Source organism: Micrasema longulum, unplaced genomic scaffold (assembly GCF_059751315.1).
Source record: "Micrasema longulum isolate JH-2025_06_02 unplaced genomic scaffold, ASM5975131v1 h1tg000462l, whole genome shotgun sequence".
NCBI lineage: Eukaryota > Metazoa > Arthropoda > Insecta > Trichoptera > Brachycentridae > Micrasema > Micrasema longulum.
The window spans coordinates 381,529-406,526 of NW_028277660.1; the positions used below are offsets into that span (position 1 = coordinate 381,529).

The 24,998-nt window shown below is 35.4% G+C and overlaps 2 protein-coding genes across 7 annotated transcripts in view; one reads left to right on the forward strand and one right to left on the reverse strand.

Annotated features, from left to right (window-relative positions):
- The window catches only part of LOC148281429 (zinc finger Y-chromosomal protein-like), a 60,966-nt gene that overhangs the window by 11,894 nt on the left and 24,074 nt on the right, over positions 1-24,998 (reverse strand). The window lies entirely within an intron of this gene.
- mei-218 (meiotic 218) overlaps positions 1-24,998 on the forward strand; it is a 28,981-nt gene that overhangs the window by 1,509 nt on the left and 2,474 nt on the right. The window contains exons 2-9 of one of the 5 annotated variants that reach the window (XM_088226719.1): positions 749-947; positions 7,432-7,505; positions 9,024-9,182; positions 10,111-10,370; positions 14,849-14,946; positions 16,916-17,058; positions 18,121-18,250; positions 24,116-24,348. In XM_088226719.1, the coding sequence (XP_088082845.1) occupies positions 749-947; positions 7,432-7,505; positions 9,024-9,182; positions 10,111-10,370; positions 14,849-14,946; positions 16,916-17,058; positions 18,121-18,250; positions 24,116-24,348 (1,296 nt within the window). Of the gene's footprint in view, positions 1-748; positions 948-7,056; positions 7,192-7,431; positions 7,506-9,023; positions 9,183-10,110; positions 10,371-14,848; positions 14,947-16,915; positions 17,059-18,120; positions 18,251-24,115; positions 24,349-24,998 lie in introns of those variants that run through there. The other 4 variants (XM_088226721.1, XM_088226724.1, XM_088226722.1 and 1 more) reach the window with 4 other exon arrangements.

Genomic DNA, 24,998 nt, shown 5'->3' on the forward strand with positions numbered 1-24,998 from the left:
ATGCTGTATAATTTTTAGGTTAATTTTTTAAATATAAATCTTGTATAATTTTTAGTTTAATTTTTTTATATATAAATCTTGGGTATAAGGAAATTCATGTTTTAAAAAAAATAAAATATTAAGCCAAATACGTTAATATTATAAATGTTTGTAAAGGGCAGAATTGCCGTTTATGTTAATTACAATATTTGAGTTTGTCCAAATGTTCGTAGACACAAGACTGGATTTTACCCCCTTCGGGAGTCATTAAGATTAACAGCTCTTTAACTTCACTTAAATAAACAAATGGAAGAATTGAAGAAATATGGATGTTCAAACATAGGCAAAATGGTGAATGTTACAGTGTGTAAAGTGGCCACTTAAACCAGCCAATGACAGGTCATAAGCCCTGTAAATGTCTAGACTTTCATATTCCCTTAATTAAGGTATTCTCCATCCCTGTTGTAATTTGTTAAGTTTATGTTAAAAAAATAAATAAATAAATAAAATAATTTACCCTTATCCGCATGTGATGATGGATAGGGCACTACATTAAAGTAAAAACGGCGTTTCTTTGTGTCCAGGCGGGTGAAGAATACAGTAATGTTAAAAACAATTATTTTGTGAAAGAGCGAGTTGCTTTTGAAAATTTCACTTTAAAAAACCGCGATTTTAACTGAATTTAACTGTACCGCTTTCATTGCCCCTTTCACTGAAAACCTGATTTTTACGTTTGCGTGAACACTGAACGACCGAACGTTTTCTGCAGAGGTTCTGGCGTCGTGGCTGTCGCGCGAGCCCGTGGCGACGCGCGAGATACTGCGCAGCGTGGTGCACGCGTGCGTGCTCACGCGCGCGCGCGTGCTGCCCGGGCAGATCCACGCGCGCGTGAGGTGCGGGGGCGCGGGCGCGCTGCGCAAATATTCGGGACTCGTCCTGCAGGCCGTGGGCCCCAACGAAAGCTACATGTGAGTGATGACTGCTAATTTTAATTATTTATAATACTAATCATAGTTTATTAACAAAATAACAATTACTTTATCTACTACATACACACTTAGGTAATAGATTTCTCCGGAACATATCGAGTAGAGTGGGACGATGATGTATGAGGTTTTTTATTTTTTTAGACATCAAAGTGAAAGGGGTCTAAAAAGGTGCATTTTGGATCACATTAAACGTAAAAATTATTTAAAAAAATATTCCATACTACTTTTGGCCCTCAACCGAGGTTTGAAGTTTATCACTGTCTGAACATTTTGTTAGTTGTCTATATTGATAAAATTATTTTGTGTCAGTAAAGAAATAACTTAATCACATTACAAATTCGAACGCGCTTTAAAACTACCGAAATGGAAAAAGTTTACCCTCCGCGGAACCAATTCCGTCGAGCGCCTTGCTAATATTGACGAAAACAATGACCTATTAAAACAATTCTACACATTTATTACAAAACAAAGTGCAACTCACGCCCTTAGATGCTTATTTAATAAGATTTAATGCACATTACAACATTTAACCGCCCACCCTAATGTCTAGTCTGCCTAACTAGGTACAACCTGTTTTAAGGCAGACATTTTGATGCAAAATAAACAATAGCATTACTACCAACTAGTTAATTTAGTATACAGTTATACAACATTAATTTATTATTTAGGAATGTGTTTTGAGTAAATTTTCCGATTTTTCTCGACCTGATTACCAATTTTTTACAAATTTATCAAATTGAATGCGGATCATGGTTTTGCAATCTTTGGGTAACATATTGAATATTATGGCATTACATTTAAGAATTCAATCAATTCATTTTATATAAAATTAAAACCAATTTCGACAAAATGAGGAAGTTCAATTATTCATTCATTCATTCATTCATTCAATCATTCATTCATTCATTCATTCATTCATTCATTCATTCATTCATTCATTCATTCATTCATTCATTCATTCATTGATTGATTGATTGATTGATTTATTGATTTATTTATTTGTTTATTTATTTATTATAAAGTATAAAATGTACAAAATAATGAGACAATTAGATATACAAAAAATTAAAAATAATATTAAAACATGGGTATAAAAAGAAAAAGAAAAATAACAAGAAATATATACGGGGTGTTCTTTAAACCCTGTCACATCCGAAACCACGATAATCAGTATGGGCAAGAAGACATATTAGCATATTTAAAACAATATTTAGACGCAGATTTTTTTCAAAAATAAAATATTTAAAAAAACAAATGGTTGCTTACTTCTGCAGGGGAGAAGCGAGGGGGCGTGGCCATATGGTTGAGGGTGTATCAGACTCCCCCCTCCCCTCCCCGCCCCTCCTTCCCCCACCATTTGTTTTTTAAAATATTTTATTCATTCTAAAAATTTAAATTAATGTGCCAATATGTCTTCTTGAATTTACTGATCATCGTGGTTTCGGATGTGACAGGGTTTAAAGAACACCTGTATATATATATATATATGTGTACCAACTTGTAAAAACAATTATACCCCGAATTCATTCATTAGACGTACCTGTAGAAATTATAACGGACTCAGGATTGATGTAGACATTTTTAACTGCACGTTGTATTTGTACAGAAAATTTCTTCATGGGGTCGATTATTTGGGATAGTTGCTGAATGTGCATCTTGAGTGGTTTATGCTATGTATATGTGCCGCGTGTAATGTATATGTTTGTGTATGTTTTATATGTGCGTTCATGTGTGTGCGTGGATATCTCGGAGTGTACATTCGGTATTTTTATTTATTACCTCCATGGAAAACGCAAATGTCAACAATTATTCTTTTCTCACTTAAAATTCTAATTTATTTTTTATTTTTTGTCACATTTAATGTTTATATCTTTTTAATTTATGAAAACTTAATTGGTCTTTTTATGTAAAAAAATTGTTGTTTTTAATACTTATTTTGTATGACTGTATGTTTTCTGAATAAAATAAAATAAAAATGTATGTATGTCAGCATACTAAAGATATAAAAAATATATAATGAATAAACACCAGATCATTGGCATAAGTAGCCTTTGCAAATAATTCGTTAATCGTAACTATAGAACATCATAAAATATATATAAAGAGGTGATTTGAATTCACAGAGACTCGAGTTGAAAATGTCGATATTTTTTATTTATTTATTTATTTAATCCAATATAAAATACAATACAAATACATAGTTAACAAAAATGTCCATACAATAGGTAGGTACATTCAATTTTTTTTTTATGGATATAGCCACTCCACTGGCCCACAAGCACGTTCCGGAGTGTCAGTGTATTATTTATTTATACATAATTTTACATAATTTCACATCAATTGTGTAAAAATTTAAAAGAAATAAAAAAATTTAAAAATTATAACATATCTACATCAATAAAACGAAAAAGGATTTTCAAGAAACTATAATTACATTCTTATATATGAAACATATTCTTCAGCTTCCTGTCTAGTCTTTTTAGCAATCCATTTATGTACTCTAGCTTTGAAAATATTGATATGAGAGGTACATTTGTTTCCTAGTCTGTGTATACGCGGTATTGGCGAGTGACACAGATCGTTAGTTTGAGAAGGGTGACAATAATATGGACTATATTGCCCAGTTCTACGTATTGGTACATTAACGTTTATTAAATCCAGGAGTTTGCAACAATCGAATTTAGAATTAATGATTTCATATAAAAATATTAGGTCAATTTATTTATTTATCCTTTTACATTGTTTGTATTTTTTTTTTATACAGAATAATGTTCCCTCACTGGGGTGTCCCGTGCCGAGGGAAACATTTTATAAAATGTAAAACATGCCTAAGATTAGCTATTTAACAAAGCTAACATAATAATAACAATTTAAAAAACGTAATTGATCCAATTAACCTCATTATCATTAACATAAATAATAATTCCCTTTTTTTTTTTTTTTTATACGCCTCCACTCGTTAATAATTCCCTTAGATAACATAAATTACACGTATTTATTAGACACTTTAAATTTAATTTTATAAGAAGATCGTAGAAAAAAAAATTACCTTCTTTTTTATTTTAAATTTTAAATTCGGTGCTCGATTGTTGTGAACTCCTGAATCTCATTAACTTCAAAATACTTAATCGAGTCACTAAAAGTACGGAGTTGTTTGCAACTACGAGTACATACGTAGCTACTAACTATTTTATTTGATTTATTTATAAATTTATTGCAAAAAAATCATATACATACTTAATAACAGGGAATCTATATAAAACCAATTAATGTAAAATGAAAACGGAGTGTTCTCTGTTTATGATAGTCTCCATCTAACATGGCACAGCCTGTTCTAAGATGGAGACTATGCACGACACTCTCCGATTCCGCGTTTACATTCCTTAGCCAACAAATTTACTTGTCAAATAGACATTTTTAATACGTCAATTACTCATATCAATTTTAAAACGTTCTTAAATGCACTGTTTGAAACTAAATATTAATGTCGTAATAAAACTTTCTTTTTCATACAATTCTTTCTCTGTTTTTGATGTGTATTATTATTTATTATTATCTTTTTCTGAAATTGATGTATCAAATATTTTTGTGTACCAGATATTATCTTATTTATACTTACTGTTAACTAATTTTTATTATTTGTTTTTAACAATAATTTGTTGATACCATTTTTTTATACTTATAAGTACATGTAAATGTATTTATTTTTTGTTTGAATTCTTTACAAGTTATTTACAATTTGCTTTTTAATTTAATTACTTTTCTTATATCTATTTAAAAAAAATAATCTTTTTTACTATGTAAAGTTTCACTTTTTATTTTGCATGGCAGTGTGCTTTTTATTATTTCTACATGTAGACAAAAAAGCGTTGTTTATCTTTTAAATTTTTACTCACTATGTTTGTACTTACCTGTATATTTTTTGTAAATGCCCCTTGGGCGTATTGTAAAATTAAATTTAAAAAAAAAAACAATAAAAAACTAAAATAATCATAAAAAACATAACCAATTCATATAGACCAATAGAACAAATTTCATAAACAGTACACACATTTTACCTATTTGGCTTGATCCACTCATCGATCCGTGCGCAACCCACCTTCACTATCCATTTCTTAATAGCAATTTTATATTGTGAGTAATTTTTTAAATTTTATTTATTTATTCACACTCTTGATCAAAATACAATTCCATGTTCACTTTGCCCAGCTAACAAGGGTACATACCCCGTTCCAAGCTAGGCAATTACATTTTTATATATTATAATAGTTAACAAATTAATATAGAGCACAGACAAACAAAATATAAACTTATTCGGATACACATTTTGATTCATATACACACATATATACACACATATATATATACACATATATACACATGTGCATACACACACACGTACATACACCCATGCGCATACACATACATACATTCATAAAAACATAGACAATTTATTTATGCGAAACTTCATGGTTGTCATCTATAAATATATATTTTTTAAATTATTCCTTATTTTTTATATTTTATTTTTGACATCCAGTAAGGTTCTCCAATCCGTGGCATGCATCAACTTTTCTGACTCCCTACGACCAATGTCATGAAAGAGCGAGGTCAACACCTTCCGTAACTTGACAACACTCCCGTCTTTCCACGATTCTGGCAAAAGGTTACGGACCTTTTTGCCTACGTAATAGTGTTGTCTCGATGCCAGAACAGTGTTGACCCCTTCACTTAGTATCAGATCCCTATTAGAGTATCTTGTATTATGGTTGCGGTTGACGCTCGGGTAAATGTCTCTATCGATGTGTGTAACCACTACCGTTCCCAATGTATACTGTTGAATAATATTCAGTACTCTGAATTCTTTGAAGAGCAAGTCACTTGGATAACGAGCTATTTTTTTTTAAATGACTCGGATTAAAGATTTCTGTGCAATTGCTACAGGTTCAAGGGCGGTTTTTGTGCAAACTCCCCAACCAATTAGACTATTTACTAATTATTTAATAATTTACTAATTGTCCTTATGGATAATGGAAGTAGATTGTACACTTAAACCGAGTAGTAGGCCAATCCTCTTTGACCGAAGGTTGTTTTAATTTGTAATTGTTTTTGCATCATCAGGGTGGAGTATCTAGTAACTCTCGTATTTTTATTTGTAACGGAAAATAGAGAATAATGTTATCGTGTTTAATTGAACATAAACAATGCTTTCTAAGACGTGGTAAAAATTAGAGCATTTAATTGCAAGGTGAAGTTTATCCAAAATGTATGCGAAATGGTATGACCACATTTAAAATATGTAAGTCAAATTTACATGACTTTTTTTTTTATTTTCTATTTAATAAATCTGATATGTATATTTTGTAATGTGTTGAGAATTAATTGAATACTCTGTAATGTTCACAATTGAAAATAAATCAATGAAAAGAAAAAAAAAGATTTAAAAAAACAACATATTACAAAATTTTAGAGAAGGTAATATAGAAGTCTAGGCATCTGCAGGGCTTACGACCTGTCATTGGCTGGTTTAACTATCAACCGTCGATCGCGAGTACTTTTTGAGTCGATCTAGAGAAAAAATATCCGTGCATATTGTGCGGAAAACTAATGTATGTGTCACGATACACCCTACCTAGGCGACAATCCTGCATTGCACATACGTTCAGCCTCTCAGAGTCGATCGATCTGTTATAACCCATGATGAATTACCAATACTCATAATTGGGGTTTTTCCATGTTGTCATTTTGTGGTTAAGCGTCTTCCTTTTGATAATTAAATTGAAGCTAATTTTATATTTAATTGATAGTTTTATCCTGTTTATATATGGAAAATACGCATTATTCATTCCTGAAATCCCGTCATAACTAACTGATTATTTATCCTGTTGATGCAATATTAGTAAGTTCTGGAATACGACGCAATAGGTGAATAAACAGGATATTTGTGGTAATTGAACCATATAAAAAGGGGATTGCACATCCCAACTGTGTCATTATTATTCGATAGTTATACGCCTGCATAAATAATTGCACTTGTTCCCTTCTTGATAAAATAAACTATTAAGTTCTGCACAAGTGTTATCTCATTGGTGGACCATCCTGAGGAAGAAGACTACCCCTGACATAGCCTCCTTCTAAGTTTTCTACAACTTATCAGTGTAACGCTCACGACTGATTGCCTTCGGTCAAAAGTTCTAACAGATCGCAGTCTAACGATATTGAGGTATATCGCCAGCAGTTCAGGTTTGAGCACCCCTGCTCTAGGGGATAGCGAAGATTCATAATTGCAACCACGGAGACGTCTGGTGATGTCCGCGTCCAAGAAGGATGTGAAAGTCTCTCGAAAGTTTATGGTGGAAATACGAAAGTCCAAGTCAAAAGCCCTGCGGACTTCCATATATTGTCTTCTCAATGATGTTTTCATTTCTGCTGCGAGGTTAAATTTCAAATGAAACATTTTCAGAAACCAATCGGCCTGGAGATGCTTAGAAGAGTGTGAAAACACTTTTGTAGTTCTTCCGTGGAATCCAAATAAAGGTATGCATAATATTTTGAGCCTGTTCAAATGTTTGCAGACAAAATACAGGACTTGAGGAAATGCGGAAGTCTAGACATTTTTTTTTTTAACCAATCAACAGTGACCGGTTTCATCGCTTTCGCGACATCTTCGAGACTGGTATCTTTATTAAAGAGTTAAATGTATTTATACAGAACAGAGGTAAGGATAGATAATTCAAAGTTATATGTAAGTAAATTAAATAAAGTTATTTTTATCTTAAGGATCATTATCAACTAATTTTCTTTGGGTTAACTAATGAATTGATATAATGTTATTTTGATGAGTTTAAGTATTTACAAAACCACACTCACGAAGGATGAGATACCAAAAATAAAATAAAATACTACGTAATAGTATTTTAGTCAAAAGATGGAAGAGTTGAGGAAATTTGGATGTTTAAACATGGGCAGAATGGTGAATGTTACAATGTGTAAAGCGGCAACTTTAACCAGCCAATGACAGGTCATACGCCCTGTAAATGCCTAGATTTCCACACCATTCTCGAAAACGTTTTCGCTCTCTGTTGCAACAAATTTAGATCTAAATAACTCCCTAGGGAGGAAATCCAGCCGGTCTGCAAACATTTGGACATACTCAAAACATTGTTGTCTTTGACTTATTCAATTGGTGACTTTTCGCCGATGTTGAACAGTAAAAAAACATAGCTAGATTATTTTTCAGTTAAACTTTTGAATAGGAAAATATCACCCTTTTTAAATATTTTTTTTAAGTAATAAAGGTCTATGAAATACTGTTCAAAAAACGGTAATTCCATTCCCTAATACATTACGATACGTGTTTATTTGTTCCTGACCATTCAAATTTGTTTAGAACATTGTCACAAATCTTAACGTCACAACTATCAAGGCCAAACATGTCGCGTTTTTTAAAAAAATATGTATGAAAACATTTCTCCACAATATCCAAATTTATTTTGAAAATACAATTGTAGGAAAAAGTAGTTGAGGGTTGGTTGGAGCTCCTACCCCAGTTAGAGACTGACAGAAGAGACATGAGGTTGCTGTTTGTTGCGTATATATTATTACATGGCGAATAAGGTACAGCACTTGGTTGTGTAGCATGAGCGTCGATGGTGGGTTGAAGAGACTGCACTTGGACTACATGCTGGAGCTGAGCGAACTGGACTGAACTTGTTGGGCTGACTGACTGGCGTTGCGTCCTGTGGTCTCTTTAAATACGACGTTCCTTTGTACTTCATTTCTTCGTGGTAGGGACGATGTGAATGTACTGCAGAACAATGCTCCCGGTTTAACGTGCAATACTATAAGAGTTGCATTATACGAATGTATTGGATTCGATAGAAAATGATGGCATTGCATCGTCGGTCATTAGCCTACTTCGGGTGAACTAATTTAACACATGTGTGTCATCGATTATGGACTATGGACTTATTATATAATTAATTATTCTTAATCCATTTCATATATCGGTGTTTGTAGTATGTGATATTTCCCTGTTGTGTTTTTCACTTCTAGCCCCGAGGTGTGACGGTTGCAACTCAGTAATGGCGGAAATGCAAACGGGTCGTGATCAGGGCAGCGTCACTGTAGCGACATTTCTACTGCCGGAAGCTTTGGCCTACAAAACTACCCGAGACATCAAGCAGTGTTTTGCAAAGAACATATTCATCTGTGGTAAGTATTCCGGGGCCTCGATTATGATGGGAAGATAAAGATGTCATACCTTCACCTTGACGGTATAGTTGAAGATAAATTCCCTCTAGCGATTATTATTATTTATTTATTTATTTTATTAAAGAAAAAAGAAATATTTGCGTTCTTCTGATTTACCCAAATATTTAATTTTGAGGGCCATTCTCAACGAGTTGTAAATAACTCACTGTTTGAAAATGGAACCAAGTTGGGGTAGAGTGGGATTCGAACGACAGACCTTTGGTCCGTGAGTCCGAGACACTAGCCACGGGACCACAACCCGATAAAGATATACTACCGACCCCCCACCTTCAAGTTTTGGATAGGTACATCGATATGAATTAAGGGGAAACGTACGTCACGGTACACATCATAGCTACGCTCTAAAATGACATAAAATGACATATAGATAAAAGTCTCCCGACCGACTACAAAGATATAGTACCGATACCCCCACCATCAAGTTTTGATGTGAGTACATCATTTTCTACCGACGGGTCTAGAACCCCTCGATACGTTTATCTATGCATTAAAAGTGTCAAACATTAAACCTAAGTTTGTTTCGCCTTCCCCATTCAGATATATTAGATATATCCGCTTGGAGAAGACGAAAATCGTCAGAAGTTGTCACCTTTAAGAACGGTTTTAAGTCATCCGCAAACAACAGAAAACGCGAGTTCAAAATTACATTTTTAATATTAATAATGAAAATTGAGAACAACAATGGACCCAGGTTAGAGCCTTGCGGGACACCCGAGAAAGTATGGAAACACTCTGACGCAAATAGACCGTAGGAGACGTGTTGATAACTCCCTAGGGAGGAAATCGAGCCCGTCTGCAAACGTTGGGCCATACTCAAAACGTTGCTGTATTGAAATACATTTTGTAGACAGTACTAATAACTTTGCAGACGAAATGATCGACCTGCTAGAGTTGGGCAAAAGCTACGACGTGACCGTGTTGCAGTCGGATCGCAAGCTCACCGCGTGGAACGTGGAGCCGCGCCAGCCCGCGGCCGCGCTCCCGCGCACGCCGCGCGCGCGGTGGACGCACGCCCACCCGTGGCTGGCGTGCGTCGGCGCGTGCTGGGCCGCGACCGGCAACGTCGCGCCGCGCGGCTCCTTCGTGCACCTCTGCATGGGACTGATATTAAGCCTGGCGAGCGTGCAGGTAAGTTCTTGATTTAAATTTTGGATACATTTTTTAAGGGGCCGATATTTTTTTTTTACTAATTTTATTTATTCATTTTATTCATTTTGTTCATTTTGTTCATTTTGTTCATTTTGTTCATTTTGTTCATTTTGTTCATTTTGTTCATTTTATTTAATTTATTTATTTTATTGGTATAAACGGCAAATCTGTTTTTCACAAAAAATTATAATGCTAACATTTTGGCTTAGTATTTTTTTTTTTTTTTTAAACAAATTTCCGGTGCTGCGTTGGTTTGGACATGTAGAGCGAATGGACAGCGAAAGAACGGCTAAAAGGATCTACGATGCGAATGTTGATGGATGCAGAAAACGAGGAAGACCGAGAAAGACATGGCACGATCAAGTCCATCAAATACTTGAAGATGGACATGTCAAAAGTAGGAATAATCGGCGTGCGTGCATAAGAAGAGGTATGAGTGTAGAGGAAGCGAGGTATGTTTGCCAAGATACAGTGTTATGGCGTTCTATCCTCTCTGCCTACCCCTACGGGGAAACGGCGTGATGGTTTGTTTGTTTGTTTTGTTTGCAAAAATATTTGAAACAATATTTGGTATTACTTTTGACCCTCAACCAGAGCTTGGAGTTTTCGAAAAAGTCAATTTTTGCCCTAAAGCGGCCGTCGTTTCGTATTTAAGTAAGAAAATCAGTCCAATTAAATCTTATAATGTGCATTAAACCTTATTAAATAAGCATCTAAGAGCGTGAGTTGCACTTTATTATGTAATAAATGGGTAGCATTGTTTTAATGAGCCATTATTGTCGTCAATATTAGTCAGGCGCTCAACGGAATCAGTTCCGCGGAGTGTAAACTTTTTGCATTTCGGTAGTTTTAAAACGTGTTCGAATTTGTAATGTGATTAAGTAATTTTATGCGAGTTATATTATATTAGACGCTGATTATTTACATTTTAGATTGTTTTGATTTAGCCATTTTAATTTCATCATCATTCCCTTTCCGAACCTAATAGTGCATAGGGCACTGAATTGGTACACCAATCGCAGTGTCGCATCTTGATCATTTTTGTAACATGAAGGTAAGATGATCAGTCTTACGCTTCAGGTACCATTCCAGGGACTACGAAATATTCAAGTGTGAAAACACCCTTTTAAATCAATTTTTCATATCAACATAGCCGGGAATCGAACCCGGGACCTCTTGCATGGTAGGCAAACGCGCTGACCATTACGCCACGGGACCGATCTAACACGTGATGCAAACTGTAAATATAAGTTAGAAGTTAATGCATAGAAAGCAGATAGCTGCTGAACTGCCGATATGTACACAAAAATAGATCCATATTATCCGCAGACGACGGCGTCGGATTCAGCAAGCGGATTGCCCTATCAACGGGTGAATTCCGACTTGCATTCGTACGGCTTCCAGATGCGTAAAGTAGTGCAAATTGATTTCATTCTATGTACCACCCAGGTTAAGCAGAACATCTACAATATTTTACTGTCAAAATTGTCGAACGGTAGCTCAATATAACTCGCCTATTGTTAGATTACAGAATACCGGGAATGAATATGCATCACATTTGGATATATTTAGTTTATCTCTGCCTAACTTAAAAAATAAAGTGACCAACATATTTTTATCAAAAAGAGCAAATCATCTTCAGGAGATTGGGTTGGAATAGTTGTATTTTTTTATTGTATGATTTCTTTAAAATATATAGGTATTTCAAGTAATTAATAATGTGTACAGTACGAGTACATTAATATTTCATACTCGATTTTTTTATATTTTTATTTTTAAGCACTCTATACCTCATATATGTAAATGGCAGAAATGCCGTATATAAATAAATAAATGAATTAATTAATAAATAAGATCTCTTGTCTAATACGATGTTACATCGCCACGTGTAAAGGAATTTTATAGCATAGCCTTTTAAGAGTTAAGGGTTCCGACCTGATATGTTGTCCCAATTTACAGCAGCACATAAAATAATGTAAAATGTAATGCATTCCAATGAATTAATTTATTAAGTAGTAGCGGACGTTGGCTTGCAATTAATATTAGCTGGTTAATCAAACGTTTTTTCGTAAAAAAAGGACACACGTTATTTATTTTGATTTTTTTTGAGCTATTTACATATTCGTAATGACGGTTAGTTTTTGTTTTATCTCTTCATGTGATTGGCTAAGAGTCCTCGTCGTGCTCAACTCAAAATTGTGCAAAAATCACTGCTCTAGTGTACCCAGGGAGAAAATATGGGAATTCGTGTTAATGAACAAAAGTCAGACCGTGTTTTACCCTGAGCCTTCTAAAATTATGACACTTAACTCATGCCCAACGCGAATTAAGTCATTCTTTAACCGCCAGCCGTGTTTTGACGTGAGCTTGACATTTTATTCGAACCCAAAATAAATTAAAAGGAAAATGCCTGATTGTGTCGTAAAAGCGTGCAAAAACTGCTCGGGTGTGTGACTGGGTACCTAGGTACTTGTTTATGATTGAATTCCAAAACTAAAAATTATTCTTATTCTCGAACGTTGGCTTGCCTGCTATAAGCTGGTTCAGGAAACGTTTTTTCGTAAATAAAGACACACGTTATAAGTAAATAAACGTTAAAATACAATCTTTTTTTACATACAAAAAACAACACTCCCAAATTTTTTGGAAAATGCATTTTAGTCGAAAGCAACCCTGGAAGTTTGATGGATTCGCTCCTAACTTTTTTTCTGATGAACATTTTAAAGATATTATTATTTACAAACCTAATTCACGTAAATTAGATTATTTTGCAAAAAATCGCAAGTAAATTGGTCCAGTAGTTATCGAGTCTATAAAGGACAAACATACATACATTAATTAATATATATGTACTAGCAGACCCGACAGCAGCCCGAACCTTAGCTTGCCTGCTATTAGCTAGTTGAACAAACATTTTTTTCGTAAATAAGGATACACGTTTTTTATTTTGTTTTTTTTTAACTACATATTTATAAATTCGTTATTACGAATGGTTCATTTTTCGTTTGATTTCCTCATGTGATTGACTAAGAGGCCTCGTCGTGCTCAAATCGTGCAAAATCACTGCTCTAGAGCCATATCCATGGAGAAAATACGGGAATACGTGTTATTAAAGAAAAGTCAGACCGCGTTTTACCCTGAGCCTTCAAAAATGTTTACACTCAACTCATGCCCAAGGCGAATTTAGTCATTCTTTAACCGCCGGCCGTGTTTTAAATTGAGCTTGACATTTAAGTCGAAACTAAAATAAATGAAAAGAAAAATGCCAGATTGTGTGGTGAAAGTGGACAAAAACTGTTCGGATAGAAGAAAAAATACTTTTTATTGATAAGTAGGTACCTAGGTACTTGTGTAGGATTAGGTGGTTGAGGGTTGGTTGATGTTTCTAATTGGGGTAGGAACTCCAAACAAACCCTCAACTACTTATTCCTACACTTGTATATGATAAAATTCCAATTCTAAAAATTATCTTTATTACCGAGCGTTCACTTGCCTGCTTTAAGCTGGTTCAGCAAACATTATTTTGTAAATAAGGACACACGTTATTTTTAGTCCATATATTGAGAATGTTATTATTTGAAAACCTTGAGGACGTAAATTAGAAAACTTTGCAAAAAACCGCACGTAAATCTGTAAAGCCATTATCGGGTTTTTGCGAGACAACATGGCGATTAACTACTAACTAACTAACCATCACGCCATTTCCTCAGAGAGGTAGGCAGAGAGGATAGAGCGCCACACCACTCTGTCCTGGCACACTTCCTTTGCTTCCTTCACATTCATACATCTTCTCATGCACGCACGTCGATTATTCCGACTTTTCACATGACCACTTTCAAGAATTTGTTGTACTTGATCATGCCATGTCTTTCTCGGCCTTCCTCGACTTCTACAACCAGACACATTCGCATCATAAATCTTTTTAGCCGTTCTTTCATCATTCATTCGCTCCACATGACCGAACCATCGCAAAAGACCTTTCTTAATTTTGTCGATAATGCTTAACTCAGCCTTGCATTCTGCTCTAATTTCGACATTAGGGCACCTATCATACATTGTTTTTCCGCACATTCGCCTGAGGGATCGCATTTCAACAGCATTCAGTCTACTTTCGTCCCTTTTTTCCAACTCCATGCTTCGCTTCCATACATTAGGGTTGATACCAGAACTCCATTATGAACTGCTAATTTAGCCTCTTGCGATAGACACTTATTTGCTACGACAGACTTTAAGGCACCATTAACTCTGTTACCGGCACTAACCCTCCTTTCAATATCCTTGTCCATATTTCCATCTCTAGTAAACATACTACCCAGATATACAAATTCTTCGACCTGTTTCAAACTATCTCCATTTACTACAATCTTACATTCAGTCATGGCGATTCATTTTTATATATATAGATAGATTAAATTAATTGAAATATACATTATTTGGTCAATGAATTATGTTTTTAGGAATCTGAAGATGGATCACCATTACAAGTACTGGCCGTTGGTTCTGAAGTTACCTTCACAAATCAAATCATGGACAAAGTTTCACAGTATGCCAAGAGGTAAAATATCCCCATACACATAATCCACAAAGATCCTCCAAGCATCACTGTCGGCTGCCAGCTCCTGCGCATCCTCCCAAGTCAGGCTCGCGCCCCGCAGTTCTGACACGAACCGCCGAAGGACAGTCTAGTGAGGTGCCACGATGGGTTTTTGCAATATTGATTTTTAAACCCATGCATGCGGAGTACCTATCTGCAGTGGCTGATGATGCAGTTCTGTTAGCCAAGCAGCAAGGATGATTTGCAACAAATAGTCTCTAGAATGTGTGATGTATGCCTGGAGAGCGAATTATAGTCCTTAAAATATAGCTTGATTAGAATGACAGCTGTCAAACTAATTTCATTAGTGATGGGAAATTACTGATCACTGATCAAATTGATTTTATCAGTTTTTACATGCAATCATGAAACTCTGTTTCCGAAAATTGATATAAAAAACGCAAAAACAAGCCTATTATAGTGTGTTTGAGACAATTATTCACCAAAAAATGAGACATTTATACTTTTTTCATGAACAACATCAAATTAATTATTTTTTTATTCGATAATTTACAATCCCGTCTCTAACGTTTTTGCAAAATGATGTAACCTTGTAAGAACGTCGTTAATAATTACGTTTTTTTTTGTTTTCTTTTAGTTTTAAAGCTGGTTTTATATATTAATGTTGATTTATGTGTCAGGAATTGTATTAAAAAATAAATAAACACAGCAGATACGAATGATTTTTCGTGTGTCAATATAAATAACTCCTTTGACGTTACTACAAAGTTATGTCGTCACTTTTTCTGACAACTGTCATTCTAATCATGTTACATTTTAAGGACTATAAGCAAGAACGAAAGTAAGCCAAAAGTGATGGTATTTGTAAAGGGAAGTGAGGTTACTGACTGCATAATAAATGTAAAAAACGAATGTCTCGAACAAGTAGAAGAATTTTCGTATCTGGGAAGCGTGTTTTCAAGAAATGGAAGAGTAGAAAAAGATTTTGAAAGGAGAGTGAATGCGGGCAACAAAATGGACGGAGCACTAAGCACAGTAATTGCTAATAAAAATATGTCGATCGAAGCTAAACTGGCAGTGCACAGCGGAGTTTTAGTCCCACCACCTGTGTATGGAAGTGAAACATGGAACTGGCAGAGGAAGGATGAAAGCCGAGTGAACGCGGTTGAAATGCGATCTCTTCAAAATGTGTGGGAAATCAATGTATGACAGGGTTACGAATGATGAAATCAGGCGAGTTTAAATCTGAGTCAAGTATAATTGATAAGATTAAGAAAGGGTCTCTGAGATGGTTTGGTCACGTAGAACGAATGGACGACGAAAGAATGGTAAAACAAGTATATATGGCGAAAATGAACGGTGACGTAAGACGAGGACGACCGAGGAAGACGTGGCATGATCAGATAAACTAAAATCTTAAGTCTGGTCATGTCAAAAGCAGACAGAACCGAAGGACATGAATGACAAGATGTATGAATGTGGAAGAAGCTAGGAATGTATGCCAGGATAGACGTGTGTGGCGGTCCATTCTCTCTATTTAATTTTGATTTCCCAGTATGACAGTGAAGGAATACTGTCTTAGTTCCAAATTGAGATCGCGGCCGCACGCTCCAGATCCCGCCTCGGAAAGGAAGAAGAACGTAGCAATACAAACAAATCAAACATCGACACTGAACCCAAATACATTAAGGAAACATTAGAATAATTTGCCCTATACAACATGCACTCGAGCGACAGAAGGAAAACAATACGTATCTATACCAAATCACGGAGGAACATCAAATTATCAAGACACTACTGGCAAAATCCTAACACAGTTCCTAACATTATCTCTATCGAGCTCAGGCGAAATTACTTCTCGTCGTAATACTGAATTCCTCGCAGTAGTAGTACAGTGGCCTGAAGACCCGTGACTGAATTCCATCCATTTTAACCGCATCATATAAAGGTAGAATCGTTTGTCTTTCAGAGTGGCGTACGGCAGGGCAGGCTCTCTCCTCTCTGGAGAAGTGCGCAAGGACGGCTCCCGAGAGGCCGGCGCCCTGCTGCTGGCCAGGGGCGGGGCGTGCCTGATGGGCCACTACGACGCCAGGGGCGGACTCGTACAATCCGGTAATTTATTCACTCACAACCATAGACAGAATGGCGAGAGCTGCACGAAACGAAAGATATCGCGTAAATGTGAAACGATGGAAGTAGTTCGTAATTTTTAGTTACAAAAAAAATAGTACGTGGCGGAGTGGTCAGCGCGTTTGCCTACCATGCAAGAGGTCTCGGGTTCGATTCCCGACATGGTTGACATGAAATATTTATTTAAAGGGGTGTTTTACACTAGAATATTTCATAGTCCCTGGACTGGTACCTGAAGCGTAAGACTGATCATCTTACATGCATAAGGTACATTTTTGGTCTTAGGAAATATGACCACATTTCTGACTATCGTAGGCAACTGAAGTGGCTCAAAGAATTAGACAGGGGAGAGACTATCACTCCATTTCACTTCTGTTTAATGTACTTCATAGTCCTAACGCTCCTTTATACCTGCGTCAACGGTTATCAGTTCATGGTTTGCCTCTTCGTTCTAATTCTCAAGGCACTCTCTTAATACCCATCCAAAATTCCTATTTCTTCTCTAACTCATATAGTGACCATGCGGCTCCATTGTGGAATCATCTCCCATCCACCATCAGAGATGTTACTACATTATCTCTGTTTAAATCACGTCTGAAGAAACATCTCCTTCCTTAATCTCTCCTCCTTTCCTCTTTTCTGCTTTTTCCTATTTCCCATAGAGTAATAGTTTTGATTTAAGGGAATTTGTAAACAAATATGTTTATTTATATTTTTTATATCTTAAGCTTTTTAATTTTTATTTTCTATTGAATATGTTTTGTAACTTGAATTGTAAAAATAAAACCATTCTTTTATTGGTTGGTTGGAAGGAATTGCCATTCGGCAATATGTCCACCAATGTACAAATAACATTATGTACAAAAAGTTAAATAAATAAATAATGTATTGAATTCAATAGAAAACGCTGACTTGCTTCATCGGTCGTTATACTAAAATTTCAGGTGAAATTATTTAGCGCGTGTGTGTGTAGTCGATCATGGACTACAAAACCCCGCAAATAAAAACAAAAAATATATATAACACCTTTAAAATTTATTTTAGCAGTGTCTTCTGGTAAAATAGTGTTGGAAAGTCACAAAGGAGACTGGCTCCCTCTGAAGTGCACAAGTTGGAGCTACTGCGAAGTGCCGACTAAACAGAAAGGCAAACATCTACTACACACTCTAAGCAAGTAAGTATACATAGAATTAAGAATAGTCTAGAAGGAGCGTAGAATCATATTTGGATACATCGGACTGCGTCCGAAAATCCCCCCACTTTGCCCCACTTTCACCGCGCGCATTTGTGAAGTCGCCACGTAATGTTGCCAGATGATAAAAAATATAATCATAACACAAATGAAAGGTTTAAAAAAAAAAAAAAAATTGTCAATTTCTCAAATTTTTTTTTAGGCAACGCCTGAAAATGTCTAGTATGTAGGTGAAATAATTCAATTAGATGAATCTCACCCGCATAAATAAAGGTTTCGGCTCTTTAACTTCACAAACATCAACAGATGAAAGAATTGAAGGAATATAGATGTTCAAACATAGGCAGAATGGTGAATGTTACTCAGTGTGTAAAGTGGCCACTTAAACCAGCCAATGCCTAGACTTCTATATTACCTTTTCTTAAATGTTCTTCATCTCTGTTGTAATATGCATTTTTTTTATTTATTTGTCTGCCTATGCATAGACATACAAATGTATCTGTAATTTATTACCTTATATCATCATCATTCAATTAACACACCTAATTAGGCATAGGGCACTGCATTGGTACACCTATCGTAGCGTATCTGGGGATAATTTAGAATAATGATCAAATCTTGATCACTTTTGTTACATGAAGGTAAGATGATCAGTTTTATGTAACTGTATGAAGCAGACGGAATATTTGCATTTGCGCTATTCCTGATGCGAAAATTTCTTTTACATATCTTTTGTACAAAAACATGTTTCAACTACATTAAGACCAAATATCATTGGGCTCTTTGTGCGTGGGGTGGGTACTAACTATGCACGACACTCTCCGATTCCGCGTTTACATTCCTTAGCCAACAAATTTACTCGTGAAATAGACATTTTTAATACGACAATTATCCATTTTAAAACGTTCTTAAATGCACTGTTTGAAACTAATTATTAATGTCGTAATAAAACTTTCTTTTTCATACAATTCTTTCTCTGTTTTTGATGTGTATTATTATTATCTTATCTCTTTCTGATATTAATTTATCAAATATTTTTGTGTACCGTATATTATATTATTTTCACATATATACTTACTGTTAACTAATTTTCATAATTTGTTTATATCGTTTTTTTTTATACTTATAAAGTATATGAAAATGTATTTATTTTTTTGTTTGAATTCTTTACAAGTTATTTACAATTTGCTTTTTAATTCAATTACTTTTATTATATCCATTTAATTTTTTTTTTCTTTTTTACTATGTAAAGTTTCACTTTTTATTTTGCATGGCAGTATGCTTCTTATTGTTTCTAAATGTATACAAAAAAGCATTGTTTATCTTTTAAATTTTTACGCACTATGTTTGTACTTACCTGTATAGGGCTATGTGTAGCGTGTGAGCTCGCCAATATATGACAGTAAAAAATTTATTGTCTTTGAATTTCCTAGAGTTTTAACCATCGAAAAAAAAGAAGATTGCAAATCAAATCAACAGACAATGGAAATTTGAGGTGCATTATTTTAATAGATTGTTTATAACAGAAAAATACATAGAGAAATATGCATTTTTATTTTTTGTAATAAAAAAAGTAAGTAAATTCGAATAAATAAAAATACGCTTTATATTAACAATATTAATTAAAATGCAAAAATAACATTGAATACTTGAAAAATAATTATTATTTAGTGTTACAAACATAATTTAAAAAACGGATAGCGATTAAAAGTAAAAACTATCTTTAGTTTAATTCTTATAGCGATAAATACATAAACATTATAAAACAGGAGTTATACAAATACAAAAATAATATTGTAACTAGGCGGCTACCTACACGGTTAAATTTCGAAACACCACGCAATTTCTTATCTCGGCTACGCTATGTAAAATGAAATAAATATCTAAATTAATAATTTCATTACGTCATGAAGTCGCCCCTGGGTAACGCCTGCTAACGTCAATCAACAAAAACATCCTCATTTTAATTACAATATTTCGGCTACGCCATGAATCTCTTTTTTTAAATAATTTCTCACGTCACAAAGTCGCCCCTGGGTAGCGCCTGCTAACGTCAATCAACAAAAACATCCTCGTTTTTATAACAGTATTTCGGCTACGCCATGAATTTCTTATAAAAAATGTCAAAACGTCACAAAGCCACTCTCTGAGTGTCGCTACTGACATCATTTACAAAAACATAATTATTTGTGCTTTTTTTAGGTACGCAACATTTTTTTTTAAATACACCTACCTAACCGATAAAATACTATTAGTAATTAAACCAAGGTGTGCTTTAAAGTTCCGTATGGCCAAATAATATTATTTATTATTAGAATATTATTGACATGTAGTTCAAGCATTGCTGCATTCACGTTGCTTTACTTCTGAGAGCTCAACTGCTATGTTTTTCTATGGTTATGTTTACTGTCATCTGTCATGTATTGGCGAGCTCACAGGCTATACTTACGCCCCTGTATATTTTTTGTAAATGCCCCTTGGGCGTATTGTAAAATTAAATAAATAAATAAATAAAATAAATAAAAATGTGAATGAAAAAGATGTAGAATGTATGGGTATAAACGATATGTGGGAGTGTTTGAAAATAAGTATGTGCGAGGCGGCGAAAGAAGTGTGCGGTGTGACAACGCTAGGGAGAAAGAAAGGTGATGCGTGGTGGGACGACGAAGTCAAAAAACTCGTTAAAGAAAAGAAGGATGCGTGGATAAATTTGCTTGCTGTAAAAAAGAATACAATTGAATATGAATCGGCTAAACGCGTGTATGGTGAAAGTAAGAAAAAGGTTAAGCAGGGTGTATGTGAACGGAAGAAAAAATTGAAGGATGAAGAAGGAATGAAAATGACACACAATTTCCATGAAAACATTAAAGTTTTCTGGAAAGCTGTGAAAAACTCCAGGAGTAGCAGTGAAAGCGGAGGCATGACAGTTGTTAAAGATAAGGATGGAAAAATGGTGACTAGTGAGAGTGGAATAAAAGAGAGATGGAAGGAATACTTTGAGGAAGTTTATGAATCGCACACTGGTAACTCGGGCGGTGCCGATGTATCGACATTATCCGAGGTGTGTCTGAACGCAAATGATGAGGTAAGTCAGATTAGTATGAAAGAAATTATCAGCGTTGTCAAATGTATGCGGAATGGTAAAGCGCAAGGGTATGACTGTATTGCAGCAGAGTTTATTAAGTCGGGTGGCAAATTAATTCTCACATGGCTACATAAACTTTTTAACTTGTGTCTCAAGGAGGAAAGGACTCCACCTGATTGGAGGAGGGCAGTTGTTATGCCGTTATACAAGGGAAAGGGTTCTAAGGTGGAGTGTGGGAATTACAGAGCTATCAGTCTTCTGAGCGCTGTCGGCAAAATGTATGGAAGAATACTGATAGAAAGAGTAAGAAACGTGACCAAGGAGAAAGTATGGGATGTACAGAGTGGATTTATGAATGGAAGAGGATGTATGGATCAAATATTTGCATTACGCAATATGACAGAAAAGTTTTTGGCGAAAAACCAGAAGCTTTTTTGCGCTTTTGTTGATTTGCAAAAAGCATTTGATCGAGTTGATAGGAAAAAATTATGGATGGTTCTATCGGAGTATGGAGTGAGTGACAACCTTGTCCGCGCTATTGCTTCCTTGTACAAAGATAGTGTAGCGTGTGTAAGGGTAAATGGGTCATTAACTTCCTGGTTTGACATCCCTAAAGGAGTCAAACAGGGATGTGTAATGTCACCGTGGTTATTCAACATATACATGGATAAATGTATGAGAGAATTGAAAAGTATGGATGTGGGAGCGAAAATGAGTAATATAATTGTCAGTTGCCTTCTGTACGCCGATGACGCAGTTCTCCTAGCTGACAGCGAAGAGGAACTGCAATCCTCGGTTACAAAGGTTTACGAAGTGTGCAAGGAGAGTGATTTGCTAATGAATGTGCAAAAGTCGAACGTCATGGTCTTTGAAAGAAATGTAACTATGACTGAATGTAAGATTGTAGTAAATGGAGATAGTTTGAAACAGGTCGAAGAATTTGTATATCTGGGTAGTATGTTTACTAGAGATGGAAATATGGACAAGGATATTGAAAGGAGGGTTAGTGCCGGTAACAGAGTTAATGGTGCCTTAAAGTCTGTCGTAGCAAATAAGTGTCTATCGCAAGAGGCTAAATTAGCAGTTCATAATGGAGTTCTGGTACCGACCCTAATGTATGGAAGCGAAGCATGGAGTTGGAAAAAAAGGGACGAAAGTAGACTGAATGCTGTTGAAATGCGATCCCTCAGGCGAATGTGCGGAAAAACAATGTATGATAGGTGCCCTAATGTCGAAATTAGAGCAGAATGCAAGGCTGAGTTAAGCATTATCGACAAAATTAAGAAAGGTCTTTTGCGATGGTTCGGTCATGTGGAGCGAATGAATGATGAAAGAACGGCTAAAAAGATTTATGATGCGAATGTGTCTGGTTGTAGAAGTCGAGGAAGGCCGAGAAAGACATGGCATGATCAAGTACAACAAATTCTTGAAAGTGGTCATGTGAAAAGTCGGAATAATCGACGTGCGTGCATGAGAAGATGTATGAATGTGAAGGAAGCAAAGGAAGTGTGCCAGGACAGAGTGGTGTGGCGTTCTATCCTCTCTGCCTACCCCTCTGGGGAAATGGCGTGATGGTTAGTTAGTTAATAAAAATGTAAAATTCTAATATTGCATTATGGACCGTGTTTTAAAATTGAATTAGTACGCAAGTATTTGTCTAACCGGGTGGATCTTTTTTGTTTAAATTCAAATGAGATATTCTCTATCGATTTTTACAATAAATGCAGAAAAGATCCAAAGTGAGTTGGATCTTTTCTGCATATTTATTTATTTATTTATTTATTCACACTCTTTATCAAAATACAATTCCATATTCACTTTGCCCGGCTAACAAGGGTACATACCCCGTTCCAAGCTAGGCAATTACATTTTTATATATTATAATAGTTAACAAATTAATATAGAGCACAGACAAACAAAATATACACTTATTCGGATACACATTTTGATTCATATACATACAGACATACACATATATACACATATATATATATACACACGTACATACACACACACGTACATACACCCATGCGCATACACATACATACATTCATAAAAACATAGACAATTTATTTATGCGAAACTTCATGGTTGTCATCTATAAATATATATTTTTTTAATTATTCCTTATTTTTTATATTTTATTTTTGACATCCAGTAAGGTTCTCCAATCCGTGGCATGCATCAACTTTTCTGACTCCCTACGACCAATGTCATGAAAGAGCGAGGTCAACACCTTCCGTAACTTGACAACACTCCCGTCTTTCCACGATTCTGGCAAAAGGTTACGGACCTTTTTGCCTACGTTATAGTGTTGTCTCGATGCCAGAACAGTGTTGACCCCTTCACTTAGTATCAGATCCCTATTAGAGTATCTTGTATTATGGTTGTGGTTGACGCTCGGGTAAATGTCTCTCTTTATGTGTGTAACCACTACCGTTCTCAATATATACTGTTGAATAATATTCAGTACTCTGAATTCTTTGAAGAGCAAGTCACTTGGATAACGAAATGTTTTTTTTAAGATGACTCGGATTAAAGATTTCTGTGCAATTGCTGCAGGTTCAAGGGCGGTTTTTGTGCAAGCTCCCCAACTGTCCTTCATTTCTTGAATTTTAAGATCTCGCGGTGTAAAACCCGTTAGGGCTTGAGCTGAGACGAGTAAAATTGTTCTGTATCCTCTACAAGATCTCATGGCAAATTGTCTTTGTAAGCTGTCAAGCGCATTGATCGATGATATGTCTGATGAACGTTTCTTCCAGTCTGTACGGCATTATATTCCCCGCTGACGAGGAAGACATCGACGGCTTGGCGGAGTACGTTCTCAGCAGGGCGGTGAACCCCGGTAGCCGTGAAGACGAGGACCCCCATGTCCCCAGCTCTGCGGACATAAAGGAGAGGTATCGGGAGACCGCCGAGTGGAAGGTGACCTTGGAGCCGACGGCCGAGCAGCTGATGAGGGATTACTTCCTCGCGCTGCGAAAGGATCGACCAGGCAGGCAGAAATTTTAAAATTACAAACATCGGTGATGTGATGAAAACGTTGGATTATTTTAGCCAATTTAAAAAAAAAACATATGTTAAATCACTTACCGACTTTTCCATGTCTACCGATTTTGAGATGTACCCGTCTCTTCGTCAGGACACCAATTAAACTAACTTTATTACATCTAAAAACGTATTCCTATCAATGCACCACTGTAACTAAGAAGAGCTTCTCAATTGCGCCGTTAGACGTAGTTTGACGTTTACAAAAAATAATATTTATATTTTTACAATAATTGTTTTAAGCTTTCTTTAAACTTTAAACTCATGAAACAATGAAAAATTACACAATCCTTTTGTTTATCTGTTTGTACTTTTATTTTTTTAACATGTTTTCTTGACACAAGTAGGTATTTTTGTTTCGATATTCAACGTCACGTCTAGCTGGCGGTCGAAGAACGGCTAAATACGCGTTGTAGTTTTGTAATTTTGAAATTACACCGCCTGTGACGTCACGAGTTCGAGTCGGTGAGTTTTCCTGCAAAGTCGTACACCTAATAGCTTCAAAATGAAAACGGCGTGATGATTTGTTTGTTGAAATTACACTGTAGAGGGGTTTGGAAGTGAGCGACTCATTTCTTCATCGTTGGTTGCGCCACA